This window comes from Ochotona curzoniae, unplaced genomic scaffold (genome assembly GCF_017591425.1).
Source record: "Ochotona curzoniae isolate NIBS_2020 unplaced genomic scaffold, NIBS_Ocur_1.0 contig_832, whole genome shotgun sequence".
Lineage (NCBI taxonomy): Eukaryota > Metazoa > Chordata > Mammalia > Lagomorpha > Ochotonidae > Ochotona > Ochotona curzoniae.
The window spans coordinates 8,048,635-8,073,660 of record NW_024466580.1 but is presented as its reverse complement, the minus strand read 5'-3'; the positions used below and the strand labels follow the sequence as shown (position 1 = coordinate 8,073,660).

Sequence of the window (25,026 nt, the reverse complement as noted above, 5' to 3'; positions counted from 1 at the left end):
AGTACAGCTCTTCAGGTGCCCACACACCAGCCGGCTGAGCCACGGAGCTGCCTTGCCTGTACTTGCTTTCTGACAGCCCAGGTTACAGGCACGGATGCTGGTGGTTCCCGTCCCTGGCCTGGCAGGACCCTTCAGTACTCACGTTGGATGTCGATGGTAACAGAGGTCTCCTTCCCTCCAGGGATGGCTTTGTTGGTGGCCCGGCACACGATGCTCTGCCCATTCTCCACGTCACCAGGGGAGATGAACAGGGTGCTGACGATGCTCTCTCGTTTGCCATCGCGCAGCAGGGTCTAGGGGAGGGGGAAGGGATATAAGATTTTATGTCATTGGCCTGGGAGGGCAAGTGGAGGGCAGGAGGAGGATGAAGGAGAGCCACAGATGGAGGGGGTCAGCTCAGCAGAGCTGGGTGTTACCATGGCTGCCTGGACCTGGCTGAACACCCGGGCTATGCAAGGAGAGAGGAATGAGATTGTTATCCTGTAGACAAAGCAGCTGGACACATACGCCAAGGGCACAAAAGAAACCAGGCTAGACTTGGTAGAGATAGGCTTCAGCAAGCTCCTAGGTAGAAATGAGTGCACATCTGTTCCACCTGTGGGCCTGGGTGAGTCTGGCGGATGGTTGGTAGCAGGCAGGTGCTCAGGGCCTTGAGCAGTGATAGTCTTCTGTCTGGGAGGCGGATGATGGGCAGGCTGAGGCATGTGGGGACAGGGGAGGGTTCAGTGCACACTGGCTTCTCCATCACTTATCTGCATCAACCATCATTCAACCTCTCAGGTCATTTCACTTTCTGACCTCATCAGAACCTCAACCAAGCTATAGGCAGGACAGGTGCCATCATCCTGCATCTGACCAGGGAGGAAACAGGCTGGACCACACTTGCCCGTCACATTGGTGCTAAGATAAGTACAAGAAACCTGGAGCCCCAGTTACTGTTCCTGAGCTCATGTCTCCCCAGAACCTCAGAAGATGACTCGGGTAGGATATAGGTTCTTTGTAGATTAGTTATTTGTCATTCGTTAGAGATCTCAAGACGAGCTCATAGTAAATGTGCAGTGGGTTGCAACTCCAAAGGCTGTGGCCTTTTATGAGAAAGCGTAGAAACAGTGGAGAAGGCTTGTGTGATGGAGGAGGCAGAGTCTGGAGCGATGCTGTCCCAAGCCCAGGGATGCAAGGAATGCCCAGACTCTGAGAGAAGCAGAGAAGCGTGTATGCTCCCTGAGCCAGAACCCCCGTGGGAAAGCGGCCCTACTGGCACCTTTGGGGCAGACATACAACGTCCACACCTGTGAGACAGTGAGCATCTATAGCACATGGGTGTGGTGCTCCATTGTGGAAGGCCTGGGAAACATTGCAAGTCCCAAAGTGAGGGTCCCTGTGCTCCAGGCTCTTTGTTCTTCCCACAGGCCATGACGTTGCCTGCTGGAGCTGCACCTCCAGCTGCAATGGGGACCCCAGATCTGGAGGTGGGGATCCCTCAGTCAGAATGGGTTTCCCAGAGCTAGAGTGGAGTACCCCAGAGCTGGAGCAGCAGCCCCTGGGAGGACACGGGCAGGAGTGATAGGACTGGCTGGGCTGTAGGCCTGTGCCCTGGTTGTCTTGTACTTCTCGTTTCTTGCTGACCCTTTCCACTTTTTAAATTCTTTTTTAAAGAAAATATTTATTTTTATTTGAAAGGCAGAATTACAGACAGGGAGAAGATGAGAGAGAGAGAGAGAGCGAGAGAGAGATATCTAACATGTGCTGGTTCATTCCCCAAATGGCCTCAATGGCCAGAGCTGAGTTGATCCAAAGCCAGGAGGCAGGAGTTATCTCGAGTTCTCCCACGTGGGTGCAGGGGCCCAAGGACTTGAGCCATCCTCTGCTGTTTTCCCAGGCAATGAGCAAGGAACTGGATCACAAGTGGGGCAGCTGAGACTAGAACTCTCTCCTATGGGATGCCAGCCATGGCACCAGTCCCATATTTTTTCTGGTTTCTTTTGCTAGTTTCTCTCTTAACTCCCTCTTGCTGGTCACTTTTATCATATGCAAATAAAACCTTTGAACTTGGTGGCCTTGAAGGCACCATCCAGGTGGAAAGTTCTTCTGTTGGTTGATTCCCATCCAGTCTACTCCTAGTCTCTCCTGGTTCCGTGCCTCTGTCTCCTTCTCCCCCTGTCTCGTCCCTTCGCTGAGCTAGGGCTCAGGGGACAGACATGGGCCCCATATCTTCTGCTTCAGAAACTGTCATTGTCATGCATCTCGATTCTGGGGGGCAGGGGTGAGTTCGCTAGGGCGGGGTTGCAGGTCTCTGGCAGCTCCAACTTGGTGGGCACAGTGCACTGTAGACCCCAGCCGGTGAGTCACGGGCTGGTGTCCTGCGTGCGCAGCAATGAGCGCATCTGGGGAACTCTCTGCCTCTCCCTGTCTGCATGCACCTGCCTCCCAGCCTGTGCCCACTGACAGGCCGTGAGGCCCGGCTCAGCCTGGCTGAGGCTTCCTGCCTGCACACCTCCATCTTGTCCCTGAAAGCAGGAGCTGGTGTTTGTCTCTGGTTTCCCAGCAGTGACTGGGAGGCTGGGCCGGCTCAGGGCAAGCTGCATGCTGGGCAGTGAATGGCCAGGCTGGGCCTGTAGGAGCAAATGCAGTAGGTGGATGCCCCAACCCTGGTGCTAAATCTGAGATGCTCATTGCTATGCAAAGAGCCTGGGAAGGCCTGATTGCCTGGCAACCAGGCCTCCGCTCTCCTCCCTCCGTACTCACCTCCCCCACCTGTATTGTCACTTCCCTTGTTTGTTTATTTTACTCATCCATCTCCAGCAGCCCTAGGGTGGATCTGTGTGGGCCCATCATCCTGGGGTTGTGGGAAGGGTAGAGAGCAGCATGGCACCTCTGCCCCAGTGTCAGGAGCCGTGTACTGTAGCCACACTGAAGCCATTTTGAATATAGACCTGTGGGCCAGTGGAAAATCCCTGGCTGGCTAGATGCTTGGGAAAGAAGTTATGAAACTAATCACACGCTTAGCTTCAATTGTTTCTAGCAACTGTTTTAGAATGTGATTTATGCTATACCTGCTGACATCTTGTTACTGATTACCTATGCTATTGTTGATATGTTGGTTACTATGGTTGATATGGTGGCTGCTCAAGAACAATCGGTCTGGAGACCATGGCTTGTGTCCTAGTTTCTCCTTTCCTCCCTGAGCCTTAGTTACAGAAGAATATAAAAACCCTCAATTAAAGTCAGTAAACTGACAGCTTGATTAGACATCCTGTCTTGCTGTCCATTCTTCGTGTCTCTTGTCTCCCAATCTCTCCTAGGTGGTTGCGACCCCCCGTTGACTGTCCTGCTGGACGGGACACCCCAGACCCTACGCCAAACCCAAGCTGTGGGTGGAAGGCTGCTGCCTCCCGGAGCTAGACAGCTGGGACTGTTTCCAAGGTGGGTGAAGTGGGAAGTGTGGCTGTGGGTGCAGGCACTCATCCATTTCCTAGGGCGTGGGAAGAGGTCCCCAGGGCTGCCCTGAGCAGGGGCGCAAGGGAGGTCACAGGGTAGGCAGCAGCTGGAGGAAGTAGAGAGGTCATGAGCTGGTGGTGGTGTGGAGTATTGCAAGATTCTGTCTGGGCAAGGTCAATCCATCCTCGTGCCCTCTGCAGGCACAGGACTCCAGACCTCCCTCCTCTTCCTGCTCCTCACAGCTGGGGAGGTAGCAGGTTGGGAGGGTGCTAGAAGAACAAGAGAGGAGCTGGCTTGTCCACAGAGGGCCTGGGGTCAGATGTCCAGGAGACCTGTAGCAATATCTTGCCTGGGTTCAGGAATTCTGCAGCTAGACACCTTCTGGAAGCTCCTGGTGGGCCGTGCCAAAGACTCTGCCTGACACTGGGGCTCATGGCAGCCTTCATGTCACCCAGGAAGCATCGCCAGCCTGTGCAGGAAAGGGCTAGTGGGCATTTCAGTTGTCTTTTTTCTTTTCCCCCAGGGTAGGAAAAGGGCCTTGGTCCCACTAGAGATCCAGGGATCAGGCTCACCCTCCCCCTGCTGGCCATGCCATGGAGAAGCAGAAAGAATAGTTGACTGTGTAGACTTTCTATGAAAAGCGAACCAACCAGCCAAGCAACCAGCCAAGCAACCAACCAGACAGGCAACCAACCAACCAACCAACCAGCCAATCAGCCAGAGCTATGGCTTTTGTAGCTGCCATTGTCTTCACAGGGCCAGGAACCTAACCATGGGGGTGGAGGGTTCCAGCAGCTCCATGCTAAGGTCTAGGTGGTCCTTTGTCCTCACCAAATGATAGCCACATTATATACTCTGCAGAATATTACCCCTGGTGGGGCCCAGGCTGGCCCAGCTTCAGAGAGGGGTTGCACAGGCACTTGCCTGGGAGGAGAACCCTCCCTTCTGTTCCACGTTCCTGGAATGGTGACTCTGGCTCAGATGTTTGTATTTCCTAACAATACAGCCTGGCTCCAGGCTCCTAGAACACCTTCCTATCCCTCAAGAACCATGTTCAAACACAGGAGGGCTTCGTCCAGGTCTGGGGGCCAAGTTTTGATTGACAGAAGCCCTGGGGTGGACTCTCCTGACCCCACATGCTCTATGGAGAGCAAAGGCCTGACTCGTCTTTCCAGGTCCTAGTGGAAGAGCCAGAAAGCAGAGTGAGGACTGGGGGGCAGATTGTGCCTTGCCCTGCTCTCTGGGGCCCAGGAGCCATAGTCTCTGCACCCTGGGCCATGGCACAGCTCCTGGGTGGTACCCTCAGAATTCAAGGGGCCGCTGCCCATTGTCTGAGCAGAGTTGGGAGCCTAGGACAGAAACAGGAGGGCAGTCATGAAGCTGCGGGTCCAGCCCCAGTGATGCTCATTAGCAGCTGAGGATGTAGCTGCATCTCTGGCAGGTCTCAGATGCAAAAGGTGGGATGCAAGAGGTCCGTATGAAGACTCTGCTTCCTTGAGGGCAGCCCTGGATGGTGGTGGTGGTGGGGATTGCTTCAAGATGTACCCCCCGACACACTTCCTGGCTTTGGTTTTCATACTCATTGTTCCCCAGAGGAGGGGTTTGCCAGGCCACTGAGGGGCAACCCCAGGAGCAGTTGGAGACAGAGAGCAAGGGAGACAAGGGCAGGGCAGGGGGAAGGAACGGTGAGCAGGGTGGCATCAGTGGGTTGTGGGGTGCTCTGCAGCTGCCTGACTCTAGAGAGATGCAGGGCAGGGGCCAGCGCTGTGGATGGCAGGAGCTCATACAGGTGGGGGAGAGGAGCAGGGCAGGCTCTGGGTTGGGGTTCTGTGTGTCAAAGGTGTGCACTGGAGACACTGTGCCACTGGATTGAACTGACCCTGGGCAGGCAGTCCCTTCCTGGGTCTGAGAGGCCCCAAGATGTGAAAGCCTTGTAAAATGAGAACGTATAAGGTGTGACTCACATGGGGCAAACTCAGGGTACTGCCGGGCACTGTAGGAGTGCTCCTGTGGGTACAGCAGGGTATGGGCTTGGTAAGGGATCATGGATGGGATATGAAAGGCCCAGGCACCCTGGACAGGGCAGAATCACCAGCCTTGCCTGGCACTTCTGCCAAAGCTGCCAGATTCTGTGAAGAGAAACGAAGGTCAGAGGTGGGTGTCTGGTGCAACAGTGGACACTGCTTGACATGCTGGGATCCTATAGGGCTGTGCTTGGGTTCAAGCCCTGACATGCTGCACCCTGCCGTGTGCATCTTGGGGGGGGCAGCTGCAACAGCTTTGTGAGTTGGATCCCTGCTCTCCATGTGGGACACCATGGTTGAGTTGCCAGCCTCTTGTTTCGGCCTTGGCCCAGCCCTGGTGGTTGCAGGCATTTGGGGAGTGAGCACGGGTATGAACGTCTATCTGTCTGCCTCTGAAATAAAGAAACAGTGTTTAGAAACGGATAGTCAGACAAGTGGGAGCACTACTGCAGGAGAGAAAAAGTGACACCAGAAGAAAGATGCCACAAGATCTAGAGTGAGAGAAGCCAAAGGCAACAGGGAGGACTCCCAGGGCACAGAGGAGGACTCCCAGGGCAACAGGGAGGACTCCCAGGGCACAGAGGAGGCGTGGCTATGGAGAGGTGGAGCTGGGGACCCCTACCCACCCTGCCAGTCTCAGCCCTTCCCTGCCCCTCACCTTGGAGTAGGTGGCCCCGTTGATGACCTCGCCCTTTCGCAGCCAGATGATGGAGGCGGCTGGCTTGGCATTGTCGGCGTGGCAGGTGAGGTTGAGGGGGTCGCCTGCCCGCAGGCTGATCACGGGCCCTCCCAAGATGACGGGATCATCCGGTGGCACTGTGGAGAGAGCAGAGGGGTCAGGCTGGGGACGAGCCTCCTATGGGCAGGCTGGACTGAAGGTGACAAACAACAGTGACCATGCTGCTTCCATCAACACGGCATCACAACAGTAATCCCAGGCACACACACGCCCTGTTTGTCTCGGACCATGAAGTCCCAGCTCTTTGGGGCTGGCGCCACCCAGGCTCCCCAGACAAGGAAATGGTCAGGTTCAGTTATGCCGCCCAGATAGGATTTATAGTTTCTCTCTCTCTCTCTCTCTCTCTCTCTCTCTTTTTAAACAAAGCCGTGTTACATCTCACACCTGTTACCTGCTTTAATCTCAGGTAAATATCATTATTGTTCCAATGACAAGCAGAATGAAGTGGTATGCTCACGGTCCTGGAGACAGAGCCAGGCTGGAAGCCAGGGAACCAGAAGGGCTCCTGCCCCACCGGGGGACAGGGCAGCCCTTCAAGGCCACGACAGCCTTATTCTACAGGAGCAGTTCCAGCTGCCTCATCCAGCAGCTGGGACTTCCTGCCTGGGCTTTCCCATGACATTTTCTACCAACATTAGTGACTTGTGGCTCATGCCCAGGGATTTGCAGCACCAGGAGGGCATAGTCCCATACTGGCCAGGGATGTGCACTGGCTCCTGTGGCGTTTCCACTGTGGGCCCTGTGATGATCCTGATGGGCTGAGTTGGGCAGTTAAGACAGTGGATGATCCTCTGTCACAAAGACATCAGAGAGGTTGGGTGACTTGCCTAAAGATGCACAGCTCTATGGTGTTTGTGCTCATGCACATCCTGAGGGACCCATGCCTCTCAAGTTCCCTGGACAAGCCACAGGAGGAGCAGGGCTAGCTGGAGGCCACCTAAGGTGGCTGTCCCCTGAGGCATTCCGGTGGCCCTCCCCTGGGTGAAGGAGCAGTTGGATGACAGGCTGGGGGATACAGCCCAAAGGGTCTTATACAGGGTTGCCCTAGGTAGCCTTCTGTACCTGGGGCTTGGGGGTGAATACAGCTTCCTGGACTTCCAGACAGACCCTCTGGGGCCCAGCTTTGCCTCCTTCCTGGTGATGAGGAGCCCCAGTGGGAGCCAGGAGATAGATCAGTTCTTCTCTTGGGATTCCTTCCCTGGCAGCTAAGCCTCATTGCTGGAGGTGCAACCAGGACACCAGGACTTAATGCTTCAGAAAACACTTATTTGAGAGGGGCCGGTGCTGTGGTGTAACAGGTAAAGTTGTCTCCAGTGAGGGCAGCATCCCATATGGGTGCTGGTGTGAGTCCTGGCTGCTCCACTTCCGATCCAGCTCCCTGCTATTGTACCTGGGAAAGCATGAAAGATGGCCCAAGTGCTTGGGATCTTGTACCCACGTGGGAGACCCGGAAGAAGCTGCTGGCTCCTGGTTTTGGCCTTCTCCAACCACCGAATGTGTTCATTTGGGGAGTGAACCATCAGATGGAAGATCTCTCTGTCTCTCTCTCTCTGTCTCTTCTCTTTGTGTAACTGTGCCTTTCAAACAGATAAATGCATTTAAAAAATTATTTGTGCATGTGTGACGAGAGAAAGAAAGAGAGAGAGACAGTACCATCTGTTGGTGTATTCCCCAAGTGCCTACACCCAGAGGCTGGGGCTTTGCTCTAGGTCTTTCCCATTGGCAGGACCTCGACTTCTTGAGCCCTCCCTGGAGGCCGCCCCTCCTGGGGTCTGCATACAGGAGGTGGATCCATGAATCACGCCCAGGTGCTCCGATGTGGGAGGTGGGTATGTTAAACATCAGGCCAGTTGCCTCCCCTCACATCAGGACTCTGTGTCTGGGGGTGTCCCAATATATTTCATGGTCATGCGATCTGGGTTTCTGGAAAAGAGGGGGCTGGGCTTTGCGGTGTGGGAGTACTCAGGCGCACACACAGCCACACACACAAACATCCACCCTCAGAATGGGCCTGATTACATCTTCCCAAATAAGTGGTTATCACGCTGCTTATTGTAGCCATGCATTATTGATGGGCCTTCGCCTCACTGCACACCAGCTGGGGGTGTGGGTGGGGGATGGGCCGGGGCAGGAGGGAGGATGCTGGGGCTGCAGCCTGAGCAGAAACCAACAGCAGCTTTTGGCAGCTGCTGCTTGGATGGGAGGGGGCAGCCCAGCGCTGGGGCAGCGGGGAGGGAGGGAGCAGTCACTGAGCCTGGAGATGCATTATTCATGCCCCCGCCCCACCCCTGAGGATTGGTCATTACCCTGAACCACTAGAGTTTCGTCTCCTAATTTTTAATCACACGGAAGGTGGAAGCGCTAGCCCTTTTGTGATTAATCCCGGAGATAAAAATAGTTGGGTTTTTTTTGTTGTGCTTGTTGTCAGGAAAAATATCGCATTAACTGTTGGGGGACAGGGGCCCTGGGAGAGACAAGTGGGAGTTAGGCAGTACCTCTCGCCAGAGTGAGAGCTGGCCTGAGAGGCCACAGTCCTGCCTGCCACAGGGAGTGGCATGTGGGAGAAGCCAGGAACAGATCCTGTGAAGGTTCCATGGTCGTGGGGCTGGCTGGTCCTTCAAGTTGAGGTTCCATCTATCTTGATTTAGGTGGCCAGTGGGAGACTCTCCCTGCCGTGCCTCTTCCTGACACTTGCCCAGAAGGGTGGGCAGTGCGGGGCACCTGTCCATCTTCGTGTGTGAGTGGGAGACCTGAGGGTCTTTTGTGAGCCCTGCTGACCAGAGGTGGGGCTGGAGCTGGACTCTATCGGCTCTGCTCTGATAGAGAGGAGACAGGACGGAGAGCACGGGAGCCAGGTCTGGGGGTGGCTACAGCAAAGTTAGCACTGAGTGAAGGCCTTGGGAGGGGCATCCTGGCCTCAGCCAGGGGTCAGCTGGCCATGCTCCTGCCCTCAGATGGCACAGCAGCAAATAGACACCCAGCCCTTTGGAGAGCAGCAGCAGGAGCATACAGCGCATTCTTTACAAAGCATCAGAGGGGTCCCTGCAAATGGGGAGCTGGGAGTGGCCCTGGGTCCGAGAGTTAAAGATGCCAGCTGGGACACCCGCAAGCTATTGCATGACTGGGTTTGAGTCCTGACTCGGCTCCTGATCAGCAACAGCCTGCCGCTGTACTCACTTAGCAAGGCAGCTCAAGTGTTTGAGTCCCGGCCACTCACATGGAAGACCTGGATTGGGTTCCCTACTCCTGGCTCAGTCTGGTTCAGCCCTGAGCATTTACAGGCATTTGGGGAGTGACCCAGCAGACGGGACCTCTGTGTGTATCGCAGAGAGATAAAGACAGCAATAAGGACAGGAAGCCATTGGTGTCCTGGTTGTGCTTCAAGCCCTCTGGAGCCTCCCCAGGTACCAAGGACTCAGTCTGAACCCTGGCTTTCCTGCCAAGTGCACAGCCCTCTGGGAAGCTGCAGAGAAGTTCTTGAGAAACAGAAAACAGCCAGCGTGCAGGTAACCCCAGGCTCTTGTGCAGGACGCGGTGATGGCGCACCCAGGATCAAGTTTCACAGGAACAGCAAAATCAGACGAAGAGAAGTACGCTGAGAGTAAGGAGGGAGATAAGGACGTGCTGCCTGGAACAACTCAGGAAGTTCCCAGGATGGTAACAGTCCCAAAGTTCACCACTGCGATTACCACTCTTGTCCCCACTGGTGCTAAAAATACAGCTCATGCCCTTACTCATGACCCAGACTGGGGCCCTCTGGAGTAAAATCAAGGTGATTTCCTTTCCACAGGTGGCCAGTCTCCCTAATGCTCTCTGCTGGGGACCCTGCACCTGTCTTACAGGGAAGGAACCCGGGCGGGGCAGGGCTTGGGGCAGAGGGTGATTCTCAGCCCGTTTCCTTCAGGGCTCTCCTTAGTGGGCCCGGGACCCCAGCCTGCTGGGTCAGGAACGCTGGCTGGGGAGAAGGGGACAGATCAGAGCTTGGAGGCTCAGCTTGGAGGAAGCAGTTTGTGTTTGGCAGTTCATCTTTCTTTGTTTCTGGCGCTTGGCCTGGAGCCTGGGGGCTGTGGGGAGGGGGCAGGCAGCTGGCTGAATCTGTTAGGAGTTCCAGCACTGACTGCGTGGAGGCAGGAACCCCAGAGCCTTGGACTCATGCCAGGGGCACCTCTCCCACCTCCAGATGCTAATGTGCCCAGGCCCTGGCTTCTGCCTTACGCAGCCTGTGCTGTCCTGGCCCCCTGCCTTTCCCACATCAGTCTCTGCGCCTCCAGCTTCCTGCTGGAGCTGATGCTGAGACCCTGGTCACAGGGAGCCAGTGCCTGGAAGCTCCGGCCTGCAGGGATTAGCATTGTGGGAGAGCTTGTTAGAAACCAGATGTTTGTTTTCCACCTGTGGCCTCAGGGGATCAAGTCTGCACACCAGGAGCTCCCAGATGTCCACATGCACATGCTTATTGGAGGCATGCTGCTCTGGAGGGCCTCAGGTGTGGCCACCAGCTGATGAGCGCTGGGAGAGAAAGACAGGGAGGGCAGCAACAGTATGCATGTGAGGCCCGCGGGCTCGTGGGCATTGCCAGTCCCCTTCCTGGGCTGTGTGGGAGAAGGTGCAGCTTTCTTCCCGTGGTCTCTGCACAGGCCTCTTCTGCAGCTGGGAGGCCGGAGTCATCCTTCTCCGTCTCCCTCCCTCTAGACTTTGAGGTCCCCTCTCCAGGAAGGTGTGGCAGACCCTGCCCGCAGGCTGGGCCACCTCACCACTGCCCTTGCATACAGCTGTGCTTCTGGGACTTACACAACCTCTGTAAATGTGTCCTGCCTCACAGGGCATGATGCGGCAATGACATTTCCTGGGCTGAACTTGGGGCTAATTCATTGCTTTATGACGAGTTGCACATGACTCTGATAAGCATAGCTTTCTTATCTGAGAAGTGGGATTATAAAATCCTTACATTACAGATATGGGGATAGCTTTTATATGAGAAAGACGTGACAGGTTGTAAAAGGGCTTGTAAAAGGGTGACACGGATGTTGATTACCATACCCGATATTCAGTTCTTAAGAATAGAAATAGACTTTATGTGACCGTATAACCCTTGGGCTTGTCTTCTTATTTTCAACCTCCTCTGAAAAAGTAGGAACTACCCAGGTCTCTGTCGGGGTTGTAAACAGTTGCAAGTGGTAGGGTTGGAACTCAGACTCAGGTTATGGACGCTTTGAGACAGATTTTTTTTTTTTTTTTTACAGTGAGAGCCCCTGTACAGCCCTGCCCTGCCGTACCTCCTTCCTGGAGGTTCTCAGCCTCTACTAAGTGGGATGGGTGTAGGGGATGTAAGAGTCAGACCCTCTTCTCCCTGGATTTCAAAGCCTGGCTAGTGGCTGGTGATTTAGCGATGTCTGCTAAGCTAAGAGAACGCACAGACAATTTTTTTCCATGCACATGCCTTTCTTGCTGGCTTTTCATTTCCACCCATTCATTTCCCGGCCCTGTGCAAACCTCAGCCTGCAGCTTCCTCACTTACACAGATCCGCCACCTCGTGGCCAGAATGCAGAACTGCCGGTGTCAAGGTAGGAAGGAAGACTCAATTTTCCAAAGGGCTGGTTCCCAGCCCCTGCTAGCTGCTCATTTGGAAAACTTGCGTTGAGTTTCTCACTACGTGCCAGGCCCTGTCCAGAACACTGGGGAACACAGCACTTTCCGCAATGGAGACTCTATTCTAGTGGGAGAGAGATAGTCTAATGGGGTGTTGGTAAGATGAAAAATGGTAGCACACAGACACGTCCTAATTCAGTCTCCTGGCTTTCTCCCTTCCTCTGTAGTTGTGCTGCTTGCTGTGTGTTACGTGTGGAAGCTTGCTAGGTTTGCCCTTGCTGTGTCTGTCTCATTCTAGACACAAGATAGGAAAAAACCTCCCCTGTCCTGTCTCCACTCCCTTCATCCTGGGTTGCTAAGCCTCACGGTGTCTCCCTGAAATCTTGCAGGTGTGTTTGCCCTTCTCCCTCCCCCTCTTCACCCAGCATGTGCTGCAAATCTCTGCTTAAAAGCCTTTGGACACTGCCTCCAGACAACTTTGAACTTTTTGGTCCTTCCCAACCGCTTCAGCCTCACTTTTTCCCCCCCATCACTTCCTATCGCAAATTCTTCTTGTGGATAAGAACCACCTGTGCTCTAAGTAGTTCTTCCCCAGGGGGTCTGTTTACCTGCTTGGCTAATTTGGAGGCCAGGCAGTTTGGGTTCCAATGCTGGGTCCTACATTGGGTGTGGCTGTGGGCAAGCTGCTTAGTTTAGTTTAGTTTCTTTTGCCCCATTTCCCCATTTGTGAAATAGGGAAGAAAAGAACAAAAGGGGAGGTGGCATGGGAAATGCTTCTGGCAGGATCTGAACAGCTGTGTATGCTCCTGGTGCTCCAAGCAGACTGGAGCATCCCATTGAAGAAGGTAGGCGGGATGTCTGGGGCTTACAGGTGTGCTGCTCCGGCCCCTGAAAAAGTCCAAACTTGTCTTCTTGTCTCCTTTTCTGCCCATTAAGAGCTGAGTGATGAACCTAGCTGCTCCTGGGAGTGGCATTGGGCTGTCCTGCATGGCATGGCTTCTGCTGTGTGGCCCCCCAAAAGCATGTGACAGTGTTGGGACGTAAGGCCTCACAGAGGGTGTTTAGGTCATGAGGGCTCTGCTCACCCAATGGATTGATGCTCATTATAACGGGGCTTCAGGCCACGTGTGCAATCTCTCCCTGCATCCCTCTCGCACCCTCTTGCCATCTGCCACGCGTGACCCAGCCCGAAGGTCTTTGGCAGACCTTGGCACCTTGAAGCTGGAATTCTCAGCCTGCGGAAACGGGGAACAGCAGATGTCTGTACTTAATACCCCAGTTGGTGGAATCCTGTGATAGCACAATATGGTACCGGGGGTGGCCTGCCATCTAGCGGGCTGCACAGGTCCCAACCTTGTGTGGAGCAGAGATGTGTCACCTCAGCTGTGCTGATGATATTGTTCACTCAGATTGGCCTGGTGGTTTGTAATGCAGTATTGTGGCTCCAGGATGCAGCACCTTGGAAATGAGGAAAGCAGCAAAGCCAGAGATGAGGATGCTGGGGTATTAACTGGTCAGTTTACTGGCCCATCGTTTCATAGGTAGTTGGGATGCGTGCAGGGCAGCCAGAGTCAGCTGATGAAGGTACAGGACACCCACGTGAAGGGGGGATTGCAGGTCCAGAAAACACCATTGTATAAATATTGCTCGAGTTTGGACACAGCTGGCGTGTGTTCCCCGAGCTCACGTGTTGGGGACCTGTCATGGGAAGCCATGGAAGTTTAACAGTTGAAACTACTGGAATACCTTCAGGCCACTGGGGTGGAGTTAAGGCAGGTCCTGGGGACCCCTGAGAGTTTGTGAACTGTTACAAGTCCGCTCGAATCACTGTCTGGCTTCTCCCTCAGTGCTCTTACATCCGTCACCCACCGTGGGCTCCTATCAGTTTATGTGGGTGCCATGACTCTGAGCATCCAACACTATGAGTGGAATAAATGTCTTCTCTTCACACGCTTAGCTTGCTTACATGTTGTCATGCTTTGTTGTAGTCATGAAAAATGTCCCCGCACCGTATCCTTCTTTAAAACATAATGAGGCCTCCTGTGTTTTGTCTGGGAGTCCCGTGGATGCGCTCATTACCGGCACGTGACTTCATTAGAATTAGTGTGTTTTCCCTGTTTCAGATCCTTCTGATGCCCATTAGGGCGACTTTGGATTTGAGACAGGAAGCAGGCGGGGATGCTTTAGAAGATTGCATTCCATATATTTTGTGGTTCATCTCTTGGGAGGTCAGGGCAGAGGAGAGGGAAGACTCGGGCTTTGGAAGATGGCCTGTGGCCTGGAGGAAGGCATGCACCTGCTGGGGGCTGACTACTGGCTGTACCTATCACCCAGGTGTGGACTAGCTGGCGTCCAAAGCCGCTCACAGAGGTTCAGCACCCTGGGAAGTCCACTTCCCACTTGGAGCTCCTTTTCCGGGGGGAGGACTCTGAGGTCAGAGTGCCTTGCTGTGTCCTAGCTCCACTGCTCACTGGCTACATGACCGCGGGCTGTCTCTGCTGACCCAGGTCTGTGTCATAGATATCTCAGGATTGGTTTCACAGGCCTGCTGTGCTGATGAAGTGAGTTAATGGAAAATTTAATAAAAACATCTTGTTCCAGAGCTTGGCAACAGAGTGAGACCTCAGTAAAGGTTAGCTGTTGGCATTGTTACTGCCTATTCACTAAGCACCCCCCGTGGAGGTGGAGCGAGAGCCTGCTTCCTCTGTGTGTGCTGTGAGCACCTTGTGCTGTGTCCGGCCCCAGACCCCTCAATACAAGGGTCCTTCCCTCACCCCAAAGCACCTACAAGACCAGCACATGACCACAAGAGGAGGTTGTGGACCCAAAAGTAGCATAGGCAACAACATCAGAAGGGGGAGGCCCTGAGGGAGGAGGTGCTGGGACTGGGGAGGGCAGGAGAGACACGAGCTGCCAGAGGGACAGGCCAAACCCCAAGTTAGGAAGACCGAGTGCTGGGCATTTGTGATTAACCTGCAACAGGATCTCAGCCTGCTCACCGGGGAGGAGTTATGGGTGAGGGGACGGATGTGTTAATGATGAGAAACAGGTGGATGGATCAGGACGGATATGGGCAGAGGTAGGGAAGAGTGATGGGTAATGGGCAGTGCTAGTGCAGCTGTCTCTATGCAAACAGACTTGCCCTTGTATGGCCATGCCCAGGTCTCATCTATGTGCACCTGCCATATGTACATGTGTGTTTGTGTGTACTTGCTGGACCTGGATGACAGAAAAGGAAGGTGTGACTGCTATGTACGCCAGCTAGTCCACACCTGGGCAGAGCTTGAGGGAGCCATAGCCTGGCAGGGGAGGGACAGCATGGAGTATGACAGGAAGGAGGGACAGGGAGGGAAAGAGAGTGTATGGTGGACCTCCTGGCTGCCAGCCACACTCCCAGGCCTGCTGGGAAAAGTCTTGCTCCTTTTTCCAGTTCAGTGCCCATGTCAGGGCTGCAGAACATGGAAGAGCCTTCCCTAAGTCAGCCAACCCTACCCGTGGTTCACAGACTCTCTAGCTGGGTCTGACCTTGACCTGATCTTGCCCCACACAGCCAAGTCTGGGGGCTGCCTGCACTTATTTAAACCCAACAGTAGCCTCACGTGGTGAGCCTTCCTAGAATCCTCATTCTACATATGGGCAAACCAAGGTGTGGACTGGATGATCACTTTGGACAAGCTCCATGACTGGCAAGAAAGGAGAGGCATGGCAGGTGGCACAGGTGCCAAGACCCGCCTCTGTTCCTCTTGGTTGCTGTCACAGCTCCCAGGCAGCCATCCTGATCCTGCGAGGGCCTGATGAGTGCTTGAGAGTGTCCCCGCTGGTCCCATAAATAGAAAGCAGAACTGATACGGTTGGTTTTGCTACAGCTCCCCATCTAGCAAACCTGCCTCCTCCAGGAGCTCGGAGGCTTTCAGTGCCGAGGAAAATGAGGCCAGGCGGAAACCTTCCCTGCCCACCCTGGGGGCCTCAGAAGTCTTCACAGAAAGCAAAGGGCATGGAAAAAAGTCACTTCCTTAAGAAGCTTAAACACCAAGCATATCAAATGCCAGTCATTGTCTTTAAACATGGGAGACCAAGAAAACTGCTTCTGCGCGAGAAAAGTATGTACTTTTAGGAGGCTTGGTACTTTTGCCTGCTACCCCTGGCACCCCATATGGAAGTGCCCTTCTAGTCCCTGCTTCTGCACTTCCAAATCAGCTCCCGCTAAAGCACCTGGAAAAGCACCTGACCTATGGGGATGGGTGTAATCTTCAGGCTCTGCTCAGTTCCTTATTTGACCTCCACTAGACCATGACCAAAGCCCTGTCCATGTGCATCTCAGGGCTCAACAGGGCGGCTGCGAGGGGTGTTGAGCCTGGAAGGCGCCGCCTGCTGTCTGCAGAGCTAACTGCAGGAAGCTCCCTGCTGGCTGTCTGGCTGGCTGCCCCTCACTTGGGTGCAGGCTTCCTGTGTGTCCTGACCCCGTAGTGTGCCTCCCAGTCTGTCCTGGCCTGGCTTAGGCCCTGCACAGAGTAGGAGCTCAGCTGGTGAGTGCTGAGTGAGTGATCAAAGCCCTGGAAGAGGTGTCTGGTGGTGGGGAGTAGAGAGCACCACCATGGGTTGAATAGCTGCTGCCTGTGGTTGATGAGCCCCCTTGGATGGACTCGTAGGCCACTTTCGGGAGATGCTGGGATCTGGGGCACAGAAAGGCATCTCTGAGTTTGAGATTGGTGGTGGTGTTTGCATCATTATAAACGTAGGATCAACATAACCACTGACCCTGGCTTTCCTGAGACCTCAGACAAGCCCCTCACCGGCTGCGTTACCCGCTTTCCAGTGCCCTTTCCCTGGGACCCAGGTAGCACCACTGCCTCCTTCCCTTCTATGTGAAGCTCCCTTCCACCTGCCTTGCATGGAAAGGATTCCTTTGTACAGCAGGTGCTGAGAAGGACAGTGGGGAGATGCTGTGGGTACATGGGTTGGTGAAGGTCAGAATCTATGGGTTTAAGTTAGACTTGACATCAGGGAACTTGGGAATGTAAGTCCTGCTCGGATGGGCTGCTCTGAGAGGTGGGCTGTGAGGGTTCCTGGTCAGAGGTGAGATGCGCTGGTGCAGCCTCACACGCTGCAGGCAGCTGCGCTGATGGCTGTGCGGGCTTGTAGCCACAGGCATGGGCTAATCTGAATCTGGTCTTTGATGGAAAACAGCATTTGTGGCTGTGTGGTCTGTGTGTATGGGGAGGAAAGGCAGCTTCTCTTGCTGAGTGTGTTAATTATTTTTTACTCCCATGACTGACAGTCTGCAGGCACGGGGACCGCAGAAAGGCGAGCAAAGTGCTCCCTGAGTGAAGCATCCATCAGCCTGGCCCTGCCTATGCAGCAGGTCACTGAATGTGGACCGGCCAGGCCTATCACCCGAAGTGCTCAGGGCTGGTGGAGGTTGAGAGACTGCCCTGGGGTCTCTCAGGTTGTGCTTGTGGGCAAACCTGGGATGGAATCCTGGCCTTCCAGGTCCTGGCTATGTGGCTTTGGATAAGTTCACCAGCAAGAAGGGCAGAGGATTGCACTTCCTGGGTGGGGCTGGTGGGATGGCCCACAGAACAGCCCTGGGACTGTCCATTTCCTTTCTTCTCTTCTGCACCTACCCCAGGCCCAAAGAATGCTTCTGCCTCTCGACACTCCTGCCAGCTGACTGACTGGGGGCTCCAAAGGGCCAGGTAAGGCCAGCTGCGGTCCTGCAGGGGGCTGGAGGTCACACAGGAAGACATTGCTGCTTCCTGGCAGAGCTGAAGCCTGGGTGGAGATGACCGCTGTCTCTTACAGAAATACAAGGTGCACAAAGGCTGCAAGCTCCCCTGGAGGGTGGTGGAGGGAGCCCCGGGGGACTCCCCTAGGAGAGTGGGGTGGGGCTTTGTCTGGATTTTGTGTCCATCTAAGATAGTGGGAAGGGGCTGTGATCAGAGAGGAGAGTGGGCTTCAGGTAAGTTTGAAACTGGCATCCAAAGGCAGGACCTGAGGCCTGGTCAGTGTGCTCTGCATGGGGAATTCCACTTGTCTAGGTCTCAGTGTTGGCGTCTGGAAGGTGGGTGTATCAGCAAGTACTGTCAGGGTGTCACCAAGGCTGAGTGCAGGCTGGCAAGCATGGAGCTTTGCGCAGGTGTCAGGATGGGAGGTGAGGGCTAAAGGAAGGGGATGTGGAGCTGGGTCCTGTGTACATGCCTTGGAGGGTTACTGCTTCTTTGCTAGAAGGCTGCTGAAAGGTAATTCAAGGCCACCCAAGTCTTGCTGAAGCCTGCTCAGGGTTCTCTGCCCTCCCCACTGCATTCCCCCCTCGCCCGACCCAGCTGTCCCATTCCTGTACGCTTGCTTGCTTGCTAGTCAAGTGCTGTGGCAGGTGTGGCTGTGTCAGAATACCTGCCTGTGTCTGTCCCGGGAAGACCCAGATGTTCTGTTGTGTTCTAGACTCTGGCTGTTAGCAGATCCTGTGCACCTGCCTCCCCCAACAGCCCTCCCATGCATCTGCCTCCCCACAACTCCACCCTGCCCCAGTTGACAGAAGGGGTGGTTGCCCCAGAGGAGCTGAGTCACATGTCCACAGCAACACAGCAGGTGCACTCTCCCTGGGCTTCAGTGCAGATCTAGGGTACAGAAGGAGTGACTTCCTAACGTGTGTTTTTGTCCTCTCCTTGCATGGCCCTCAACCTTGCTTGCCTGTTTCCTTAGGCTCCCAAAATGCAAGGATACTTTACAGATGGCCCGGCAGGCCTCTACGCACAGTGGGTGGTCTCTGTCATCCCTTTGCTGAAGCTTGAGGGAGTGAGGTAAGACATCAGGAAGAACTCCTGGAGGTGTGGCTGGGCAGCCTGCCGTCAGGACTGCCTTGGATGGGACACAGGGTCTGCCCTCTGAGGCAGGGGGCTGGCTTCCATGGATTCTCAAGGCCCTGTCAACTCAACTCCACTTACACGCTTGCTCATCAGTTTTCCAGAAGTTTCCTCCCTGCTCCCAATTAGCCTCTGCCTGTGCAGACCTCTGGGAGGTGTTTCTGCTTGTGGAAGAGGAATGGTGAGGAGTGTAGGGGTAAGGGGCCGGAGGTGGGGGAGGGGGAGAGGGAACCAGGAGGGAGGGAAGGAAGCTGCTAATTGCCCCGTGTCAGGAAAGCGCAAGCCCACTCAGCTGGTGCATGGGAAGCAGCTGCCAGGCCGTTTTTATGGTTTTCTATCAAACTTTGCTACATCGACTCTGAAAGGTCTTTTCTTGCAAAGGTTTATGCCTCAGTAGCACTTCCTCAGCAATCAAGTCGCCGAAGGGGCTCTGGGGTCCAGGTTGGGCTCTGCAGGGGGAGGCTGCCTTCCTTTCTGCCCTGCACCTGCACCCCAGTTCCTCCCACATTCCTGAAGCACTCCAAGCCAGACAGCAACAAGACTGGCTGTCCAGAAAGGAGCCCGGGGGTGGCAGTGGAGGAGGGACGTTGAACAGGAAGCGGACCCTGCTGCAGCCACCAGACTGTGGGGCCAGAGGGGCTGGGGAAGGGGCCGCGTGCTGAACACCGGCTGCTGCACAAACCCTGCAGTTATCAACCCAGTGGGGAGCAGGCAGCTCCTCCCAGCGCCGCCCTACAGCCAACCCGAGGAAAGGGAGGGCTCTTGGGGACCAGGGACTTGCCCAACATCTGTCACACAGGGAGGGTCTGAGGTGAAACTTAAAACTGTCCGCTCATGGTGATTTCCCTACCCTCACCCTAGAGTCCTGGGTCTCCTTCACCCACTGTCCCTTGTTGCTCAGCCTGGACAAACACACAGTGATCAGTCAGGGATGGAGACTGGCCCCCTTCCAGGGCTTCCTCCTCCCCAGCGTAGCTGAACCCAGACACCCTGTCCTGGCCCAGGATGGGGAGAGGGAGACAGGAGGACAGGTGCTTCCACACCTCTGCTCTTCTGTTCCAACGCAAGGCTGGCAGTAAGGGAGGAGGTGGAGGTGTTTGGCTCAGATGCAACCTTTCAGGGGATATCAACCATTATGGCCATGGGGATGGATGGTTGGCATAGCTTAGCATACTTGTGGCCCATGGTGGCATGTGTGGGTTCCAGTCCCAGCTCTCCTGTCAGTTCCGGCTCCCTGCTAAATGTGCAAGTGGGAAGATGTCAGTGATGGCTCAGGCAGCTGAGTTCCTGCTGCCCACGGGGATGCCTGGGTAGGCTTTCTGCATCCTGGGTTTGGCCTGACCCAGTCCTAGCTATTGTGGGCATTTTAGAGAGTGAAACAGTAGGTACATTTCTGTCTTTCACATAATAATAATAATAGAATTTTCAGGAATGGAGATAATGTGTGAATGTAAACTTAGAAAGAAAACCAGAATGAATTTGGAAAATGTCTGTATGTGGGGCCAGTGTTGTGGCACAGCCGGGAAAGGAGTCACCCGTGGCACCGACATCTCATCTGGACTGCAATTTGAGACATGGCTGCTGCACTTCCCATGCAGGCCCCTGCGAATGCATCTGGAAACGCAGCAAGATGGTCCCCGTATTTGGGTCCTGCACCCATGTAGCAGACTCAGAAGCAGCTCTGGGCTCCTGGTTTGGGCCTGGCCCAGTTCTGACCATTGCCACCAGGTGGAGAGTGAGTCAGTAGGTGGAAAATGTCTCTTCTTGAACTTTCAAATAAATAAAAATAAATCTTTTTTTTTTAATCCATGATAAATACAGTATCACATGTTTAAATAAAGTAAAATATAAAAGCTTTAATTAATTAAAAATTATTTAAGGTGGGCCCAGAGACATGGTCAAATGTGGCAAATCTTTCTATTGCATCCATTAAATTCAGTAAAATTAAGCACATTCTGTTTTTGCTGTAAATGAAGTATGTGAACTTAAAATGTGAGTTTTAATGCATATACTTTTAAATATATCAATATTTCTGACCTACGTTGATGCTCTGGAAAATACTGAACCATTAAAAAAACATAAACCATGTGCAGGGTGGCGTGTATTTCCCTTACCTCAGGGTGTATTATGGCTTGGCTCAGCACGGCTCGGAGTCTTTGCTTAACGTTTTGTTCATCATGGTTATTTTGACATTTGTTTTGATGTTTGAAAAAAAACTATTGCATTAAAAATATTTACGTGGATGACTGGTAGCTGTGCTGTTCCTAAGGAGGAGCTGGCATCCCATGAACTTGGCCACGCTCTGACATCCCCAGAGGTAATTCTGCCCTACTTTCCTGGCTCTTGGACCCATCCGGGGGCACATTCAGACCTGGAGTGAGTAATGGGATGGGGGCAGGCTCCAAGGGAAGGGGGGCGGGCTCCCAAGGCCCTAGGGAGAGGCGCAGCTGGCACTGAGCTCAGGTGCCAAGTGCCAGGGATGATGGTCACTTGCATCAGCCCAAGAGGGGCCTGGGCCTCATGGCTTGGGGAGGTGGGGACAAGCTAGGTGAGCAGAGACTCCTGCAAGCTCTAAGCTGGTGCCAAGAGAGGTATGTGGCTCAGCCAGAGTGGCCAGGCTGTGCCCTGATCAATCCCAGGTATCCCCCTTAGCCCCTAAATTTCAAGCTGACCCCAGATGCTCATGCTCTGAGCTCAGGCTGAGTGGGGAGCTGGGGGCTGGGAGAGACTGCAGGAAGAGATGGGAGCAAGCAAAAGCAGGTGACAGAGGGCAGCTCAGGGGAGAGCTTAAAAACTTGCTCTTGTTTGCCTTCCAGAAGCTTCCAGTGGCTTCTCTCCTGTCTGCAGAATGGAGACTGAACTCTAAGCCCTTTGTCACCCATCTCTAGCCTTTCACACCCTCTGTACCCCTTACGGTCCTTCCTATAAGCCTCTCCAAGGCTTCCCACCTCCAGGCCCTCTGCTCTTTCTGGCGGACCACTGAGTGGTTCATTCTTGACACCCAAGTTCTGCTTCCTCCTGGGAGCCTTCCAGGCATTCTCAAAGGGCCTGGCTATTGCCTAGACCTGGGCTTTGCTCCTCAGAGCCTCACACCTCACTGGCAGCAAGTGACTGAAGGGACTCTGTTGTGTCCTTCCACACCTGTGGCTGCCTTGGGGAGGGCCCCTTTGGTGTCACTGGACCATGGAGCAGAAGGCAGCTGGATCACTCAAGCCCCTCTCTGAGCCTGTCGGGGTGCCCCCTGCTCTCCTCACATAAGATAGTGCTATAAGCCAGACTGGGGCGCACAGGACAATGAGATCCAGTCCTGGCACCTCAGCAAATGGCAGTTCCATGCTGTCAGCAGCTCAGGTGTAACATGGGGTCATCCTTGAAACACCTTTGAAACACACACAGATCCCAGCTCTTCCCAGCACCTGCACGGCTACTGCCCCAGGTTAAGTCATCACCACTCACCACCTGGACCACTGCAGGGGCTCCTGGGTTTCCCACATTCATCCCCTTGGCCCCCATGCCCTCAGCCCAAGACAGCAGTCGGAACACTGCTTCTCACACCGTGTCGCTTCTTTGCACGAAGTGTCCTTCTGGGGGTGGGGGGAGGACACCTGCTCTCACACGGTTACTGCCAGTCATTTTCAGGGTCCACAAAATCTGGTCAGATCTGCTGCCTTTGGCCTCATCTCCATCAGACCCTGCTTTAGTCATGCTGTGTCAGCCATGCAAGCCTCTTTACTGTTGCTGGAAAATAGCAAGCACCTCTGACCTCGGGGCCTTTGCACTGGCTGCTGCCCCGTTTGGAATGCTCTGCCTCCAATGTGTGTTTGGCTTGCATCCTCATCTTCTTCAGGGCCTTGGTTCTATGCTGTTTACTCAATAAGATGACCTCTGGTTATCCATGTGAGGCAGTATCCTGTCATTTCCTATCCCTGCTTACCTGCCCTGCTCTGTTTTGCTTTATGCCACGCAGCCCGTGACAGTATTTGCTGGCTCATTTGCTTGAGAACAGTCACTTTGCCTGTTGTGCACACTGGGGGAATGTTGAGTGTTTATAACAAGCCATAGCACACAGTAGGTATTCAGTACAAATTGCTTGGCCACCACTACCTGCATGTCAAATTGCTTTTGCTCGCTTGGCCTCGATTCTTCCCCTGCACCTGTGTGGTGAACAGCACACTCATGGCCTGTCCGGCTCTCATGCTCTGGCTGAAGGCAACCCCTGTACATGCAGGCTGCCCTTGGCAAGGAGCTGGCACTTGATATTTAGCTCTCATATGCAGCTCTCACCCTCAGCATGATTTCATCTTGGCAATCCCTGGCTGGAGCAGGCAGGACTTTACAGGCTTAAGGGGTAAAGTGAGTTTCTGAGTTCATCGGTGATACACACTCTGTGGGGGCCGGGGCAGCCCCAGGCAGCCCCAGCCATGGGAGGTGGCTGGGCGAATCCTCAGCCTGACGGGTCCAGGCGCAGTTCCAGGGTGAGTCGCCGCTCAGTCCCTGCTCTTGTTTATTTTATGATGAAGGATGACTACCGTAGTGGACATTCATCATGGGCAAGGACAGCCCACACTTGGGGTTTCTCCAGTCTGGCTTTTGTTAAAGAGTTTGGGGCACTTCTGTTTGTGCCCAGTGGCCTCTGGTAAGTACAGACAGCTGAGAGTACTTGCTGGTATTTACTGTTAGGAAAAGAACGGCTCAGAAGGGCATGGTGAGCTGTCTTAGGTGATCCCGGTGGTGACAAGTAACGGGATGTTGTAGGGCAACTCTGGTGGGAGTTTTGTGCAGGTCCTCTTTCAGGCACGAAGCTCCATGTGAGCCTGGAGCTTCCAGGATGACTAAGCCATGGTCTGTGACCCCAGGGAACATGCAGGCCCCTGCTGTTCACCAGCCCCCTCCTCAGATTCCCAGAAGCCCTGCAGACAACTGACTCAGGGACAAACGCATGTCCATTCTACAGATGAGCAAGCTAAGGCATGGTGACTTGCTCTTAACCACACTACCAGGACGGCTACCAGGGCTGCTTATCAGGCCCACTACATTACACCAGCCTGGAGTCAGAGGGGGCCAAGCTGGGGTGTCCCTCAAACCAGAAGGCCCCAGGGGTAGGGAAAAGCAGAGGAGAGCCGAGTGTCTCCCGGGGAAGTGGGGAAGGCTGAGACGCAAGGGAAACTGCACACTCCCCGGCTCTGCGCCTCCCCCTCACTAATTGTAATCTAATTTGCTTGTTGCGCTCCTCAGCAAACCGTGGGCCCCCTTGAATAAATCAGGCTCTTCCCCCCGACCCTAAGATTGTGTCCCTAATCAGCCAGTGTATCAGGAAGGCTCGCACTAATTGTCACGAGGCCCCACCACTCTCCTGTGTGTCAGGTGAGGGATGGCAGGGAGAGATAATTATAATCAGATCTAATTAGTAATTATAACAGATCCTGACTAGAAATTGTTTTCAGTTAAATATTCCCAGAGCCGTGCTAATGGTCTCCAGGGCGTGCCGAGTGTACAGGCGCAGGGCAGGCAGGTGGCTTAGCCCTCTGTGACTCACCCTCGACCTTCCTCACGGGGAGCAAACGAGAGGGCAACATCTGGCTGAGGGACCAGGAGGCAGCTCGGTCTGTGGGGCAGAACTGGTCCAGGCTGGTTCCCTTGGGGTGCACTGTCCCAGTATGCACCTGGGCTTGAGGCCTCTCATTGTCCCTGCCTTGAGTAAATGCCACTTGTTCAATGGCTCAGGACCTTGAACATGGAAACTTTTTAGATCGTTAAAGGAACCATCCATTGCTAAGACAGCATGGAGTGTTTGCTGCTGGATTTGTTGATGAGAGGCATCACCCAGGAGTATCCTGGAGAACAGAAACTGAGGGGAGTGACTCTTCACCCACACTGCCACCCCACCTCAGCTTTTGTGCACCCGCCCCTGGACTGCCTCTTTCTTTCTTGTCACCAGCAAGCACTTGTGAAAACTGTGGACTGCCCTACTTTCTGCTAACTGGGACCTAATTAACCAGCACTTTCTGCCTACAGATCCATGCCCTTCAAGGTCTGTTCTTGGGACATGATAATCAGATATTGAACTTCCTCCAACACCTGCAATCGCTCCTCACGGCCCACAGCCACGTTCAGACTCCTCAGCGCACCCCAAGGTGCTCTGAGCCCCATTCTGGGGATCAGGCACAGACCTGCCACCCGTCCTCAAGTGCTGTGCTATACACGCTCTGCATCCAGGGTGGGGCACCTCGGGTGTTGTGCCTTTGATTGCGTGTTCATCCTTCATCTGCTAAAATCCAGCTCCTTTGCCAACTGAGAGTCCATAACCACTTCCCCTGTGGAAAGCATCACTTTCTCAGTATTTTGTTTGTCTATTCAAGCCTTTCGTTCATCCTT

The 25,026-nt window shown here is 54.3% G+C and overlaps 1 protein-coding gene across 3 annotated transcripts in view; it reads right to left on the bottom strand.

The window, feature by feature from the left end:
- KIRREL3 (kirre like nephrin family adhesion molecule 3) overlaps positions 1 to 25,026 on the bottom strand; it is a 538,030-nt gene that overhangs the window by 26,983 nt on the left and 486,021 nt on the right. For all 3 annotated transcript variants that reach the window (XM_040992686.1, XM_040992684.1, XM_040992685.1), the window contains 2 exons: positions 6,121 to 6,278; positions 143 to 293 (listed from right to left, as the gene is read on the bottom strand). In XM_040992686.1, coding sequence (XP_040848620.1) covers positions 143 to 293; positions 6,121 to 6,278 — 309 coding nt within the window. The remainder of the gene's footprint in view (positions 1 to 142; positions 294 to 6,120; positions 6,279 to 25,026) is intronic.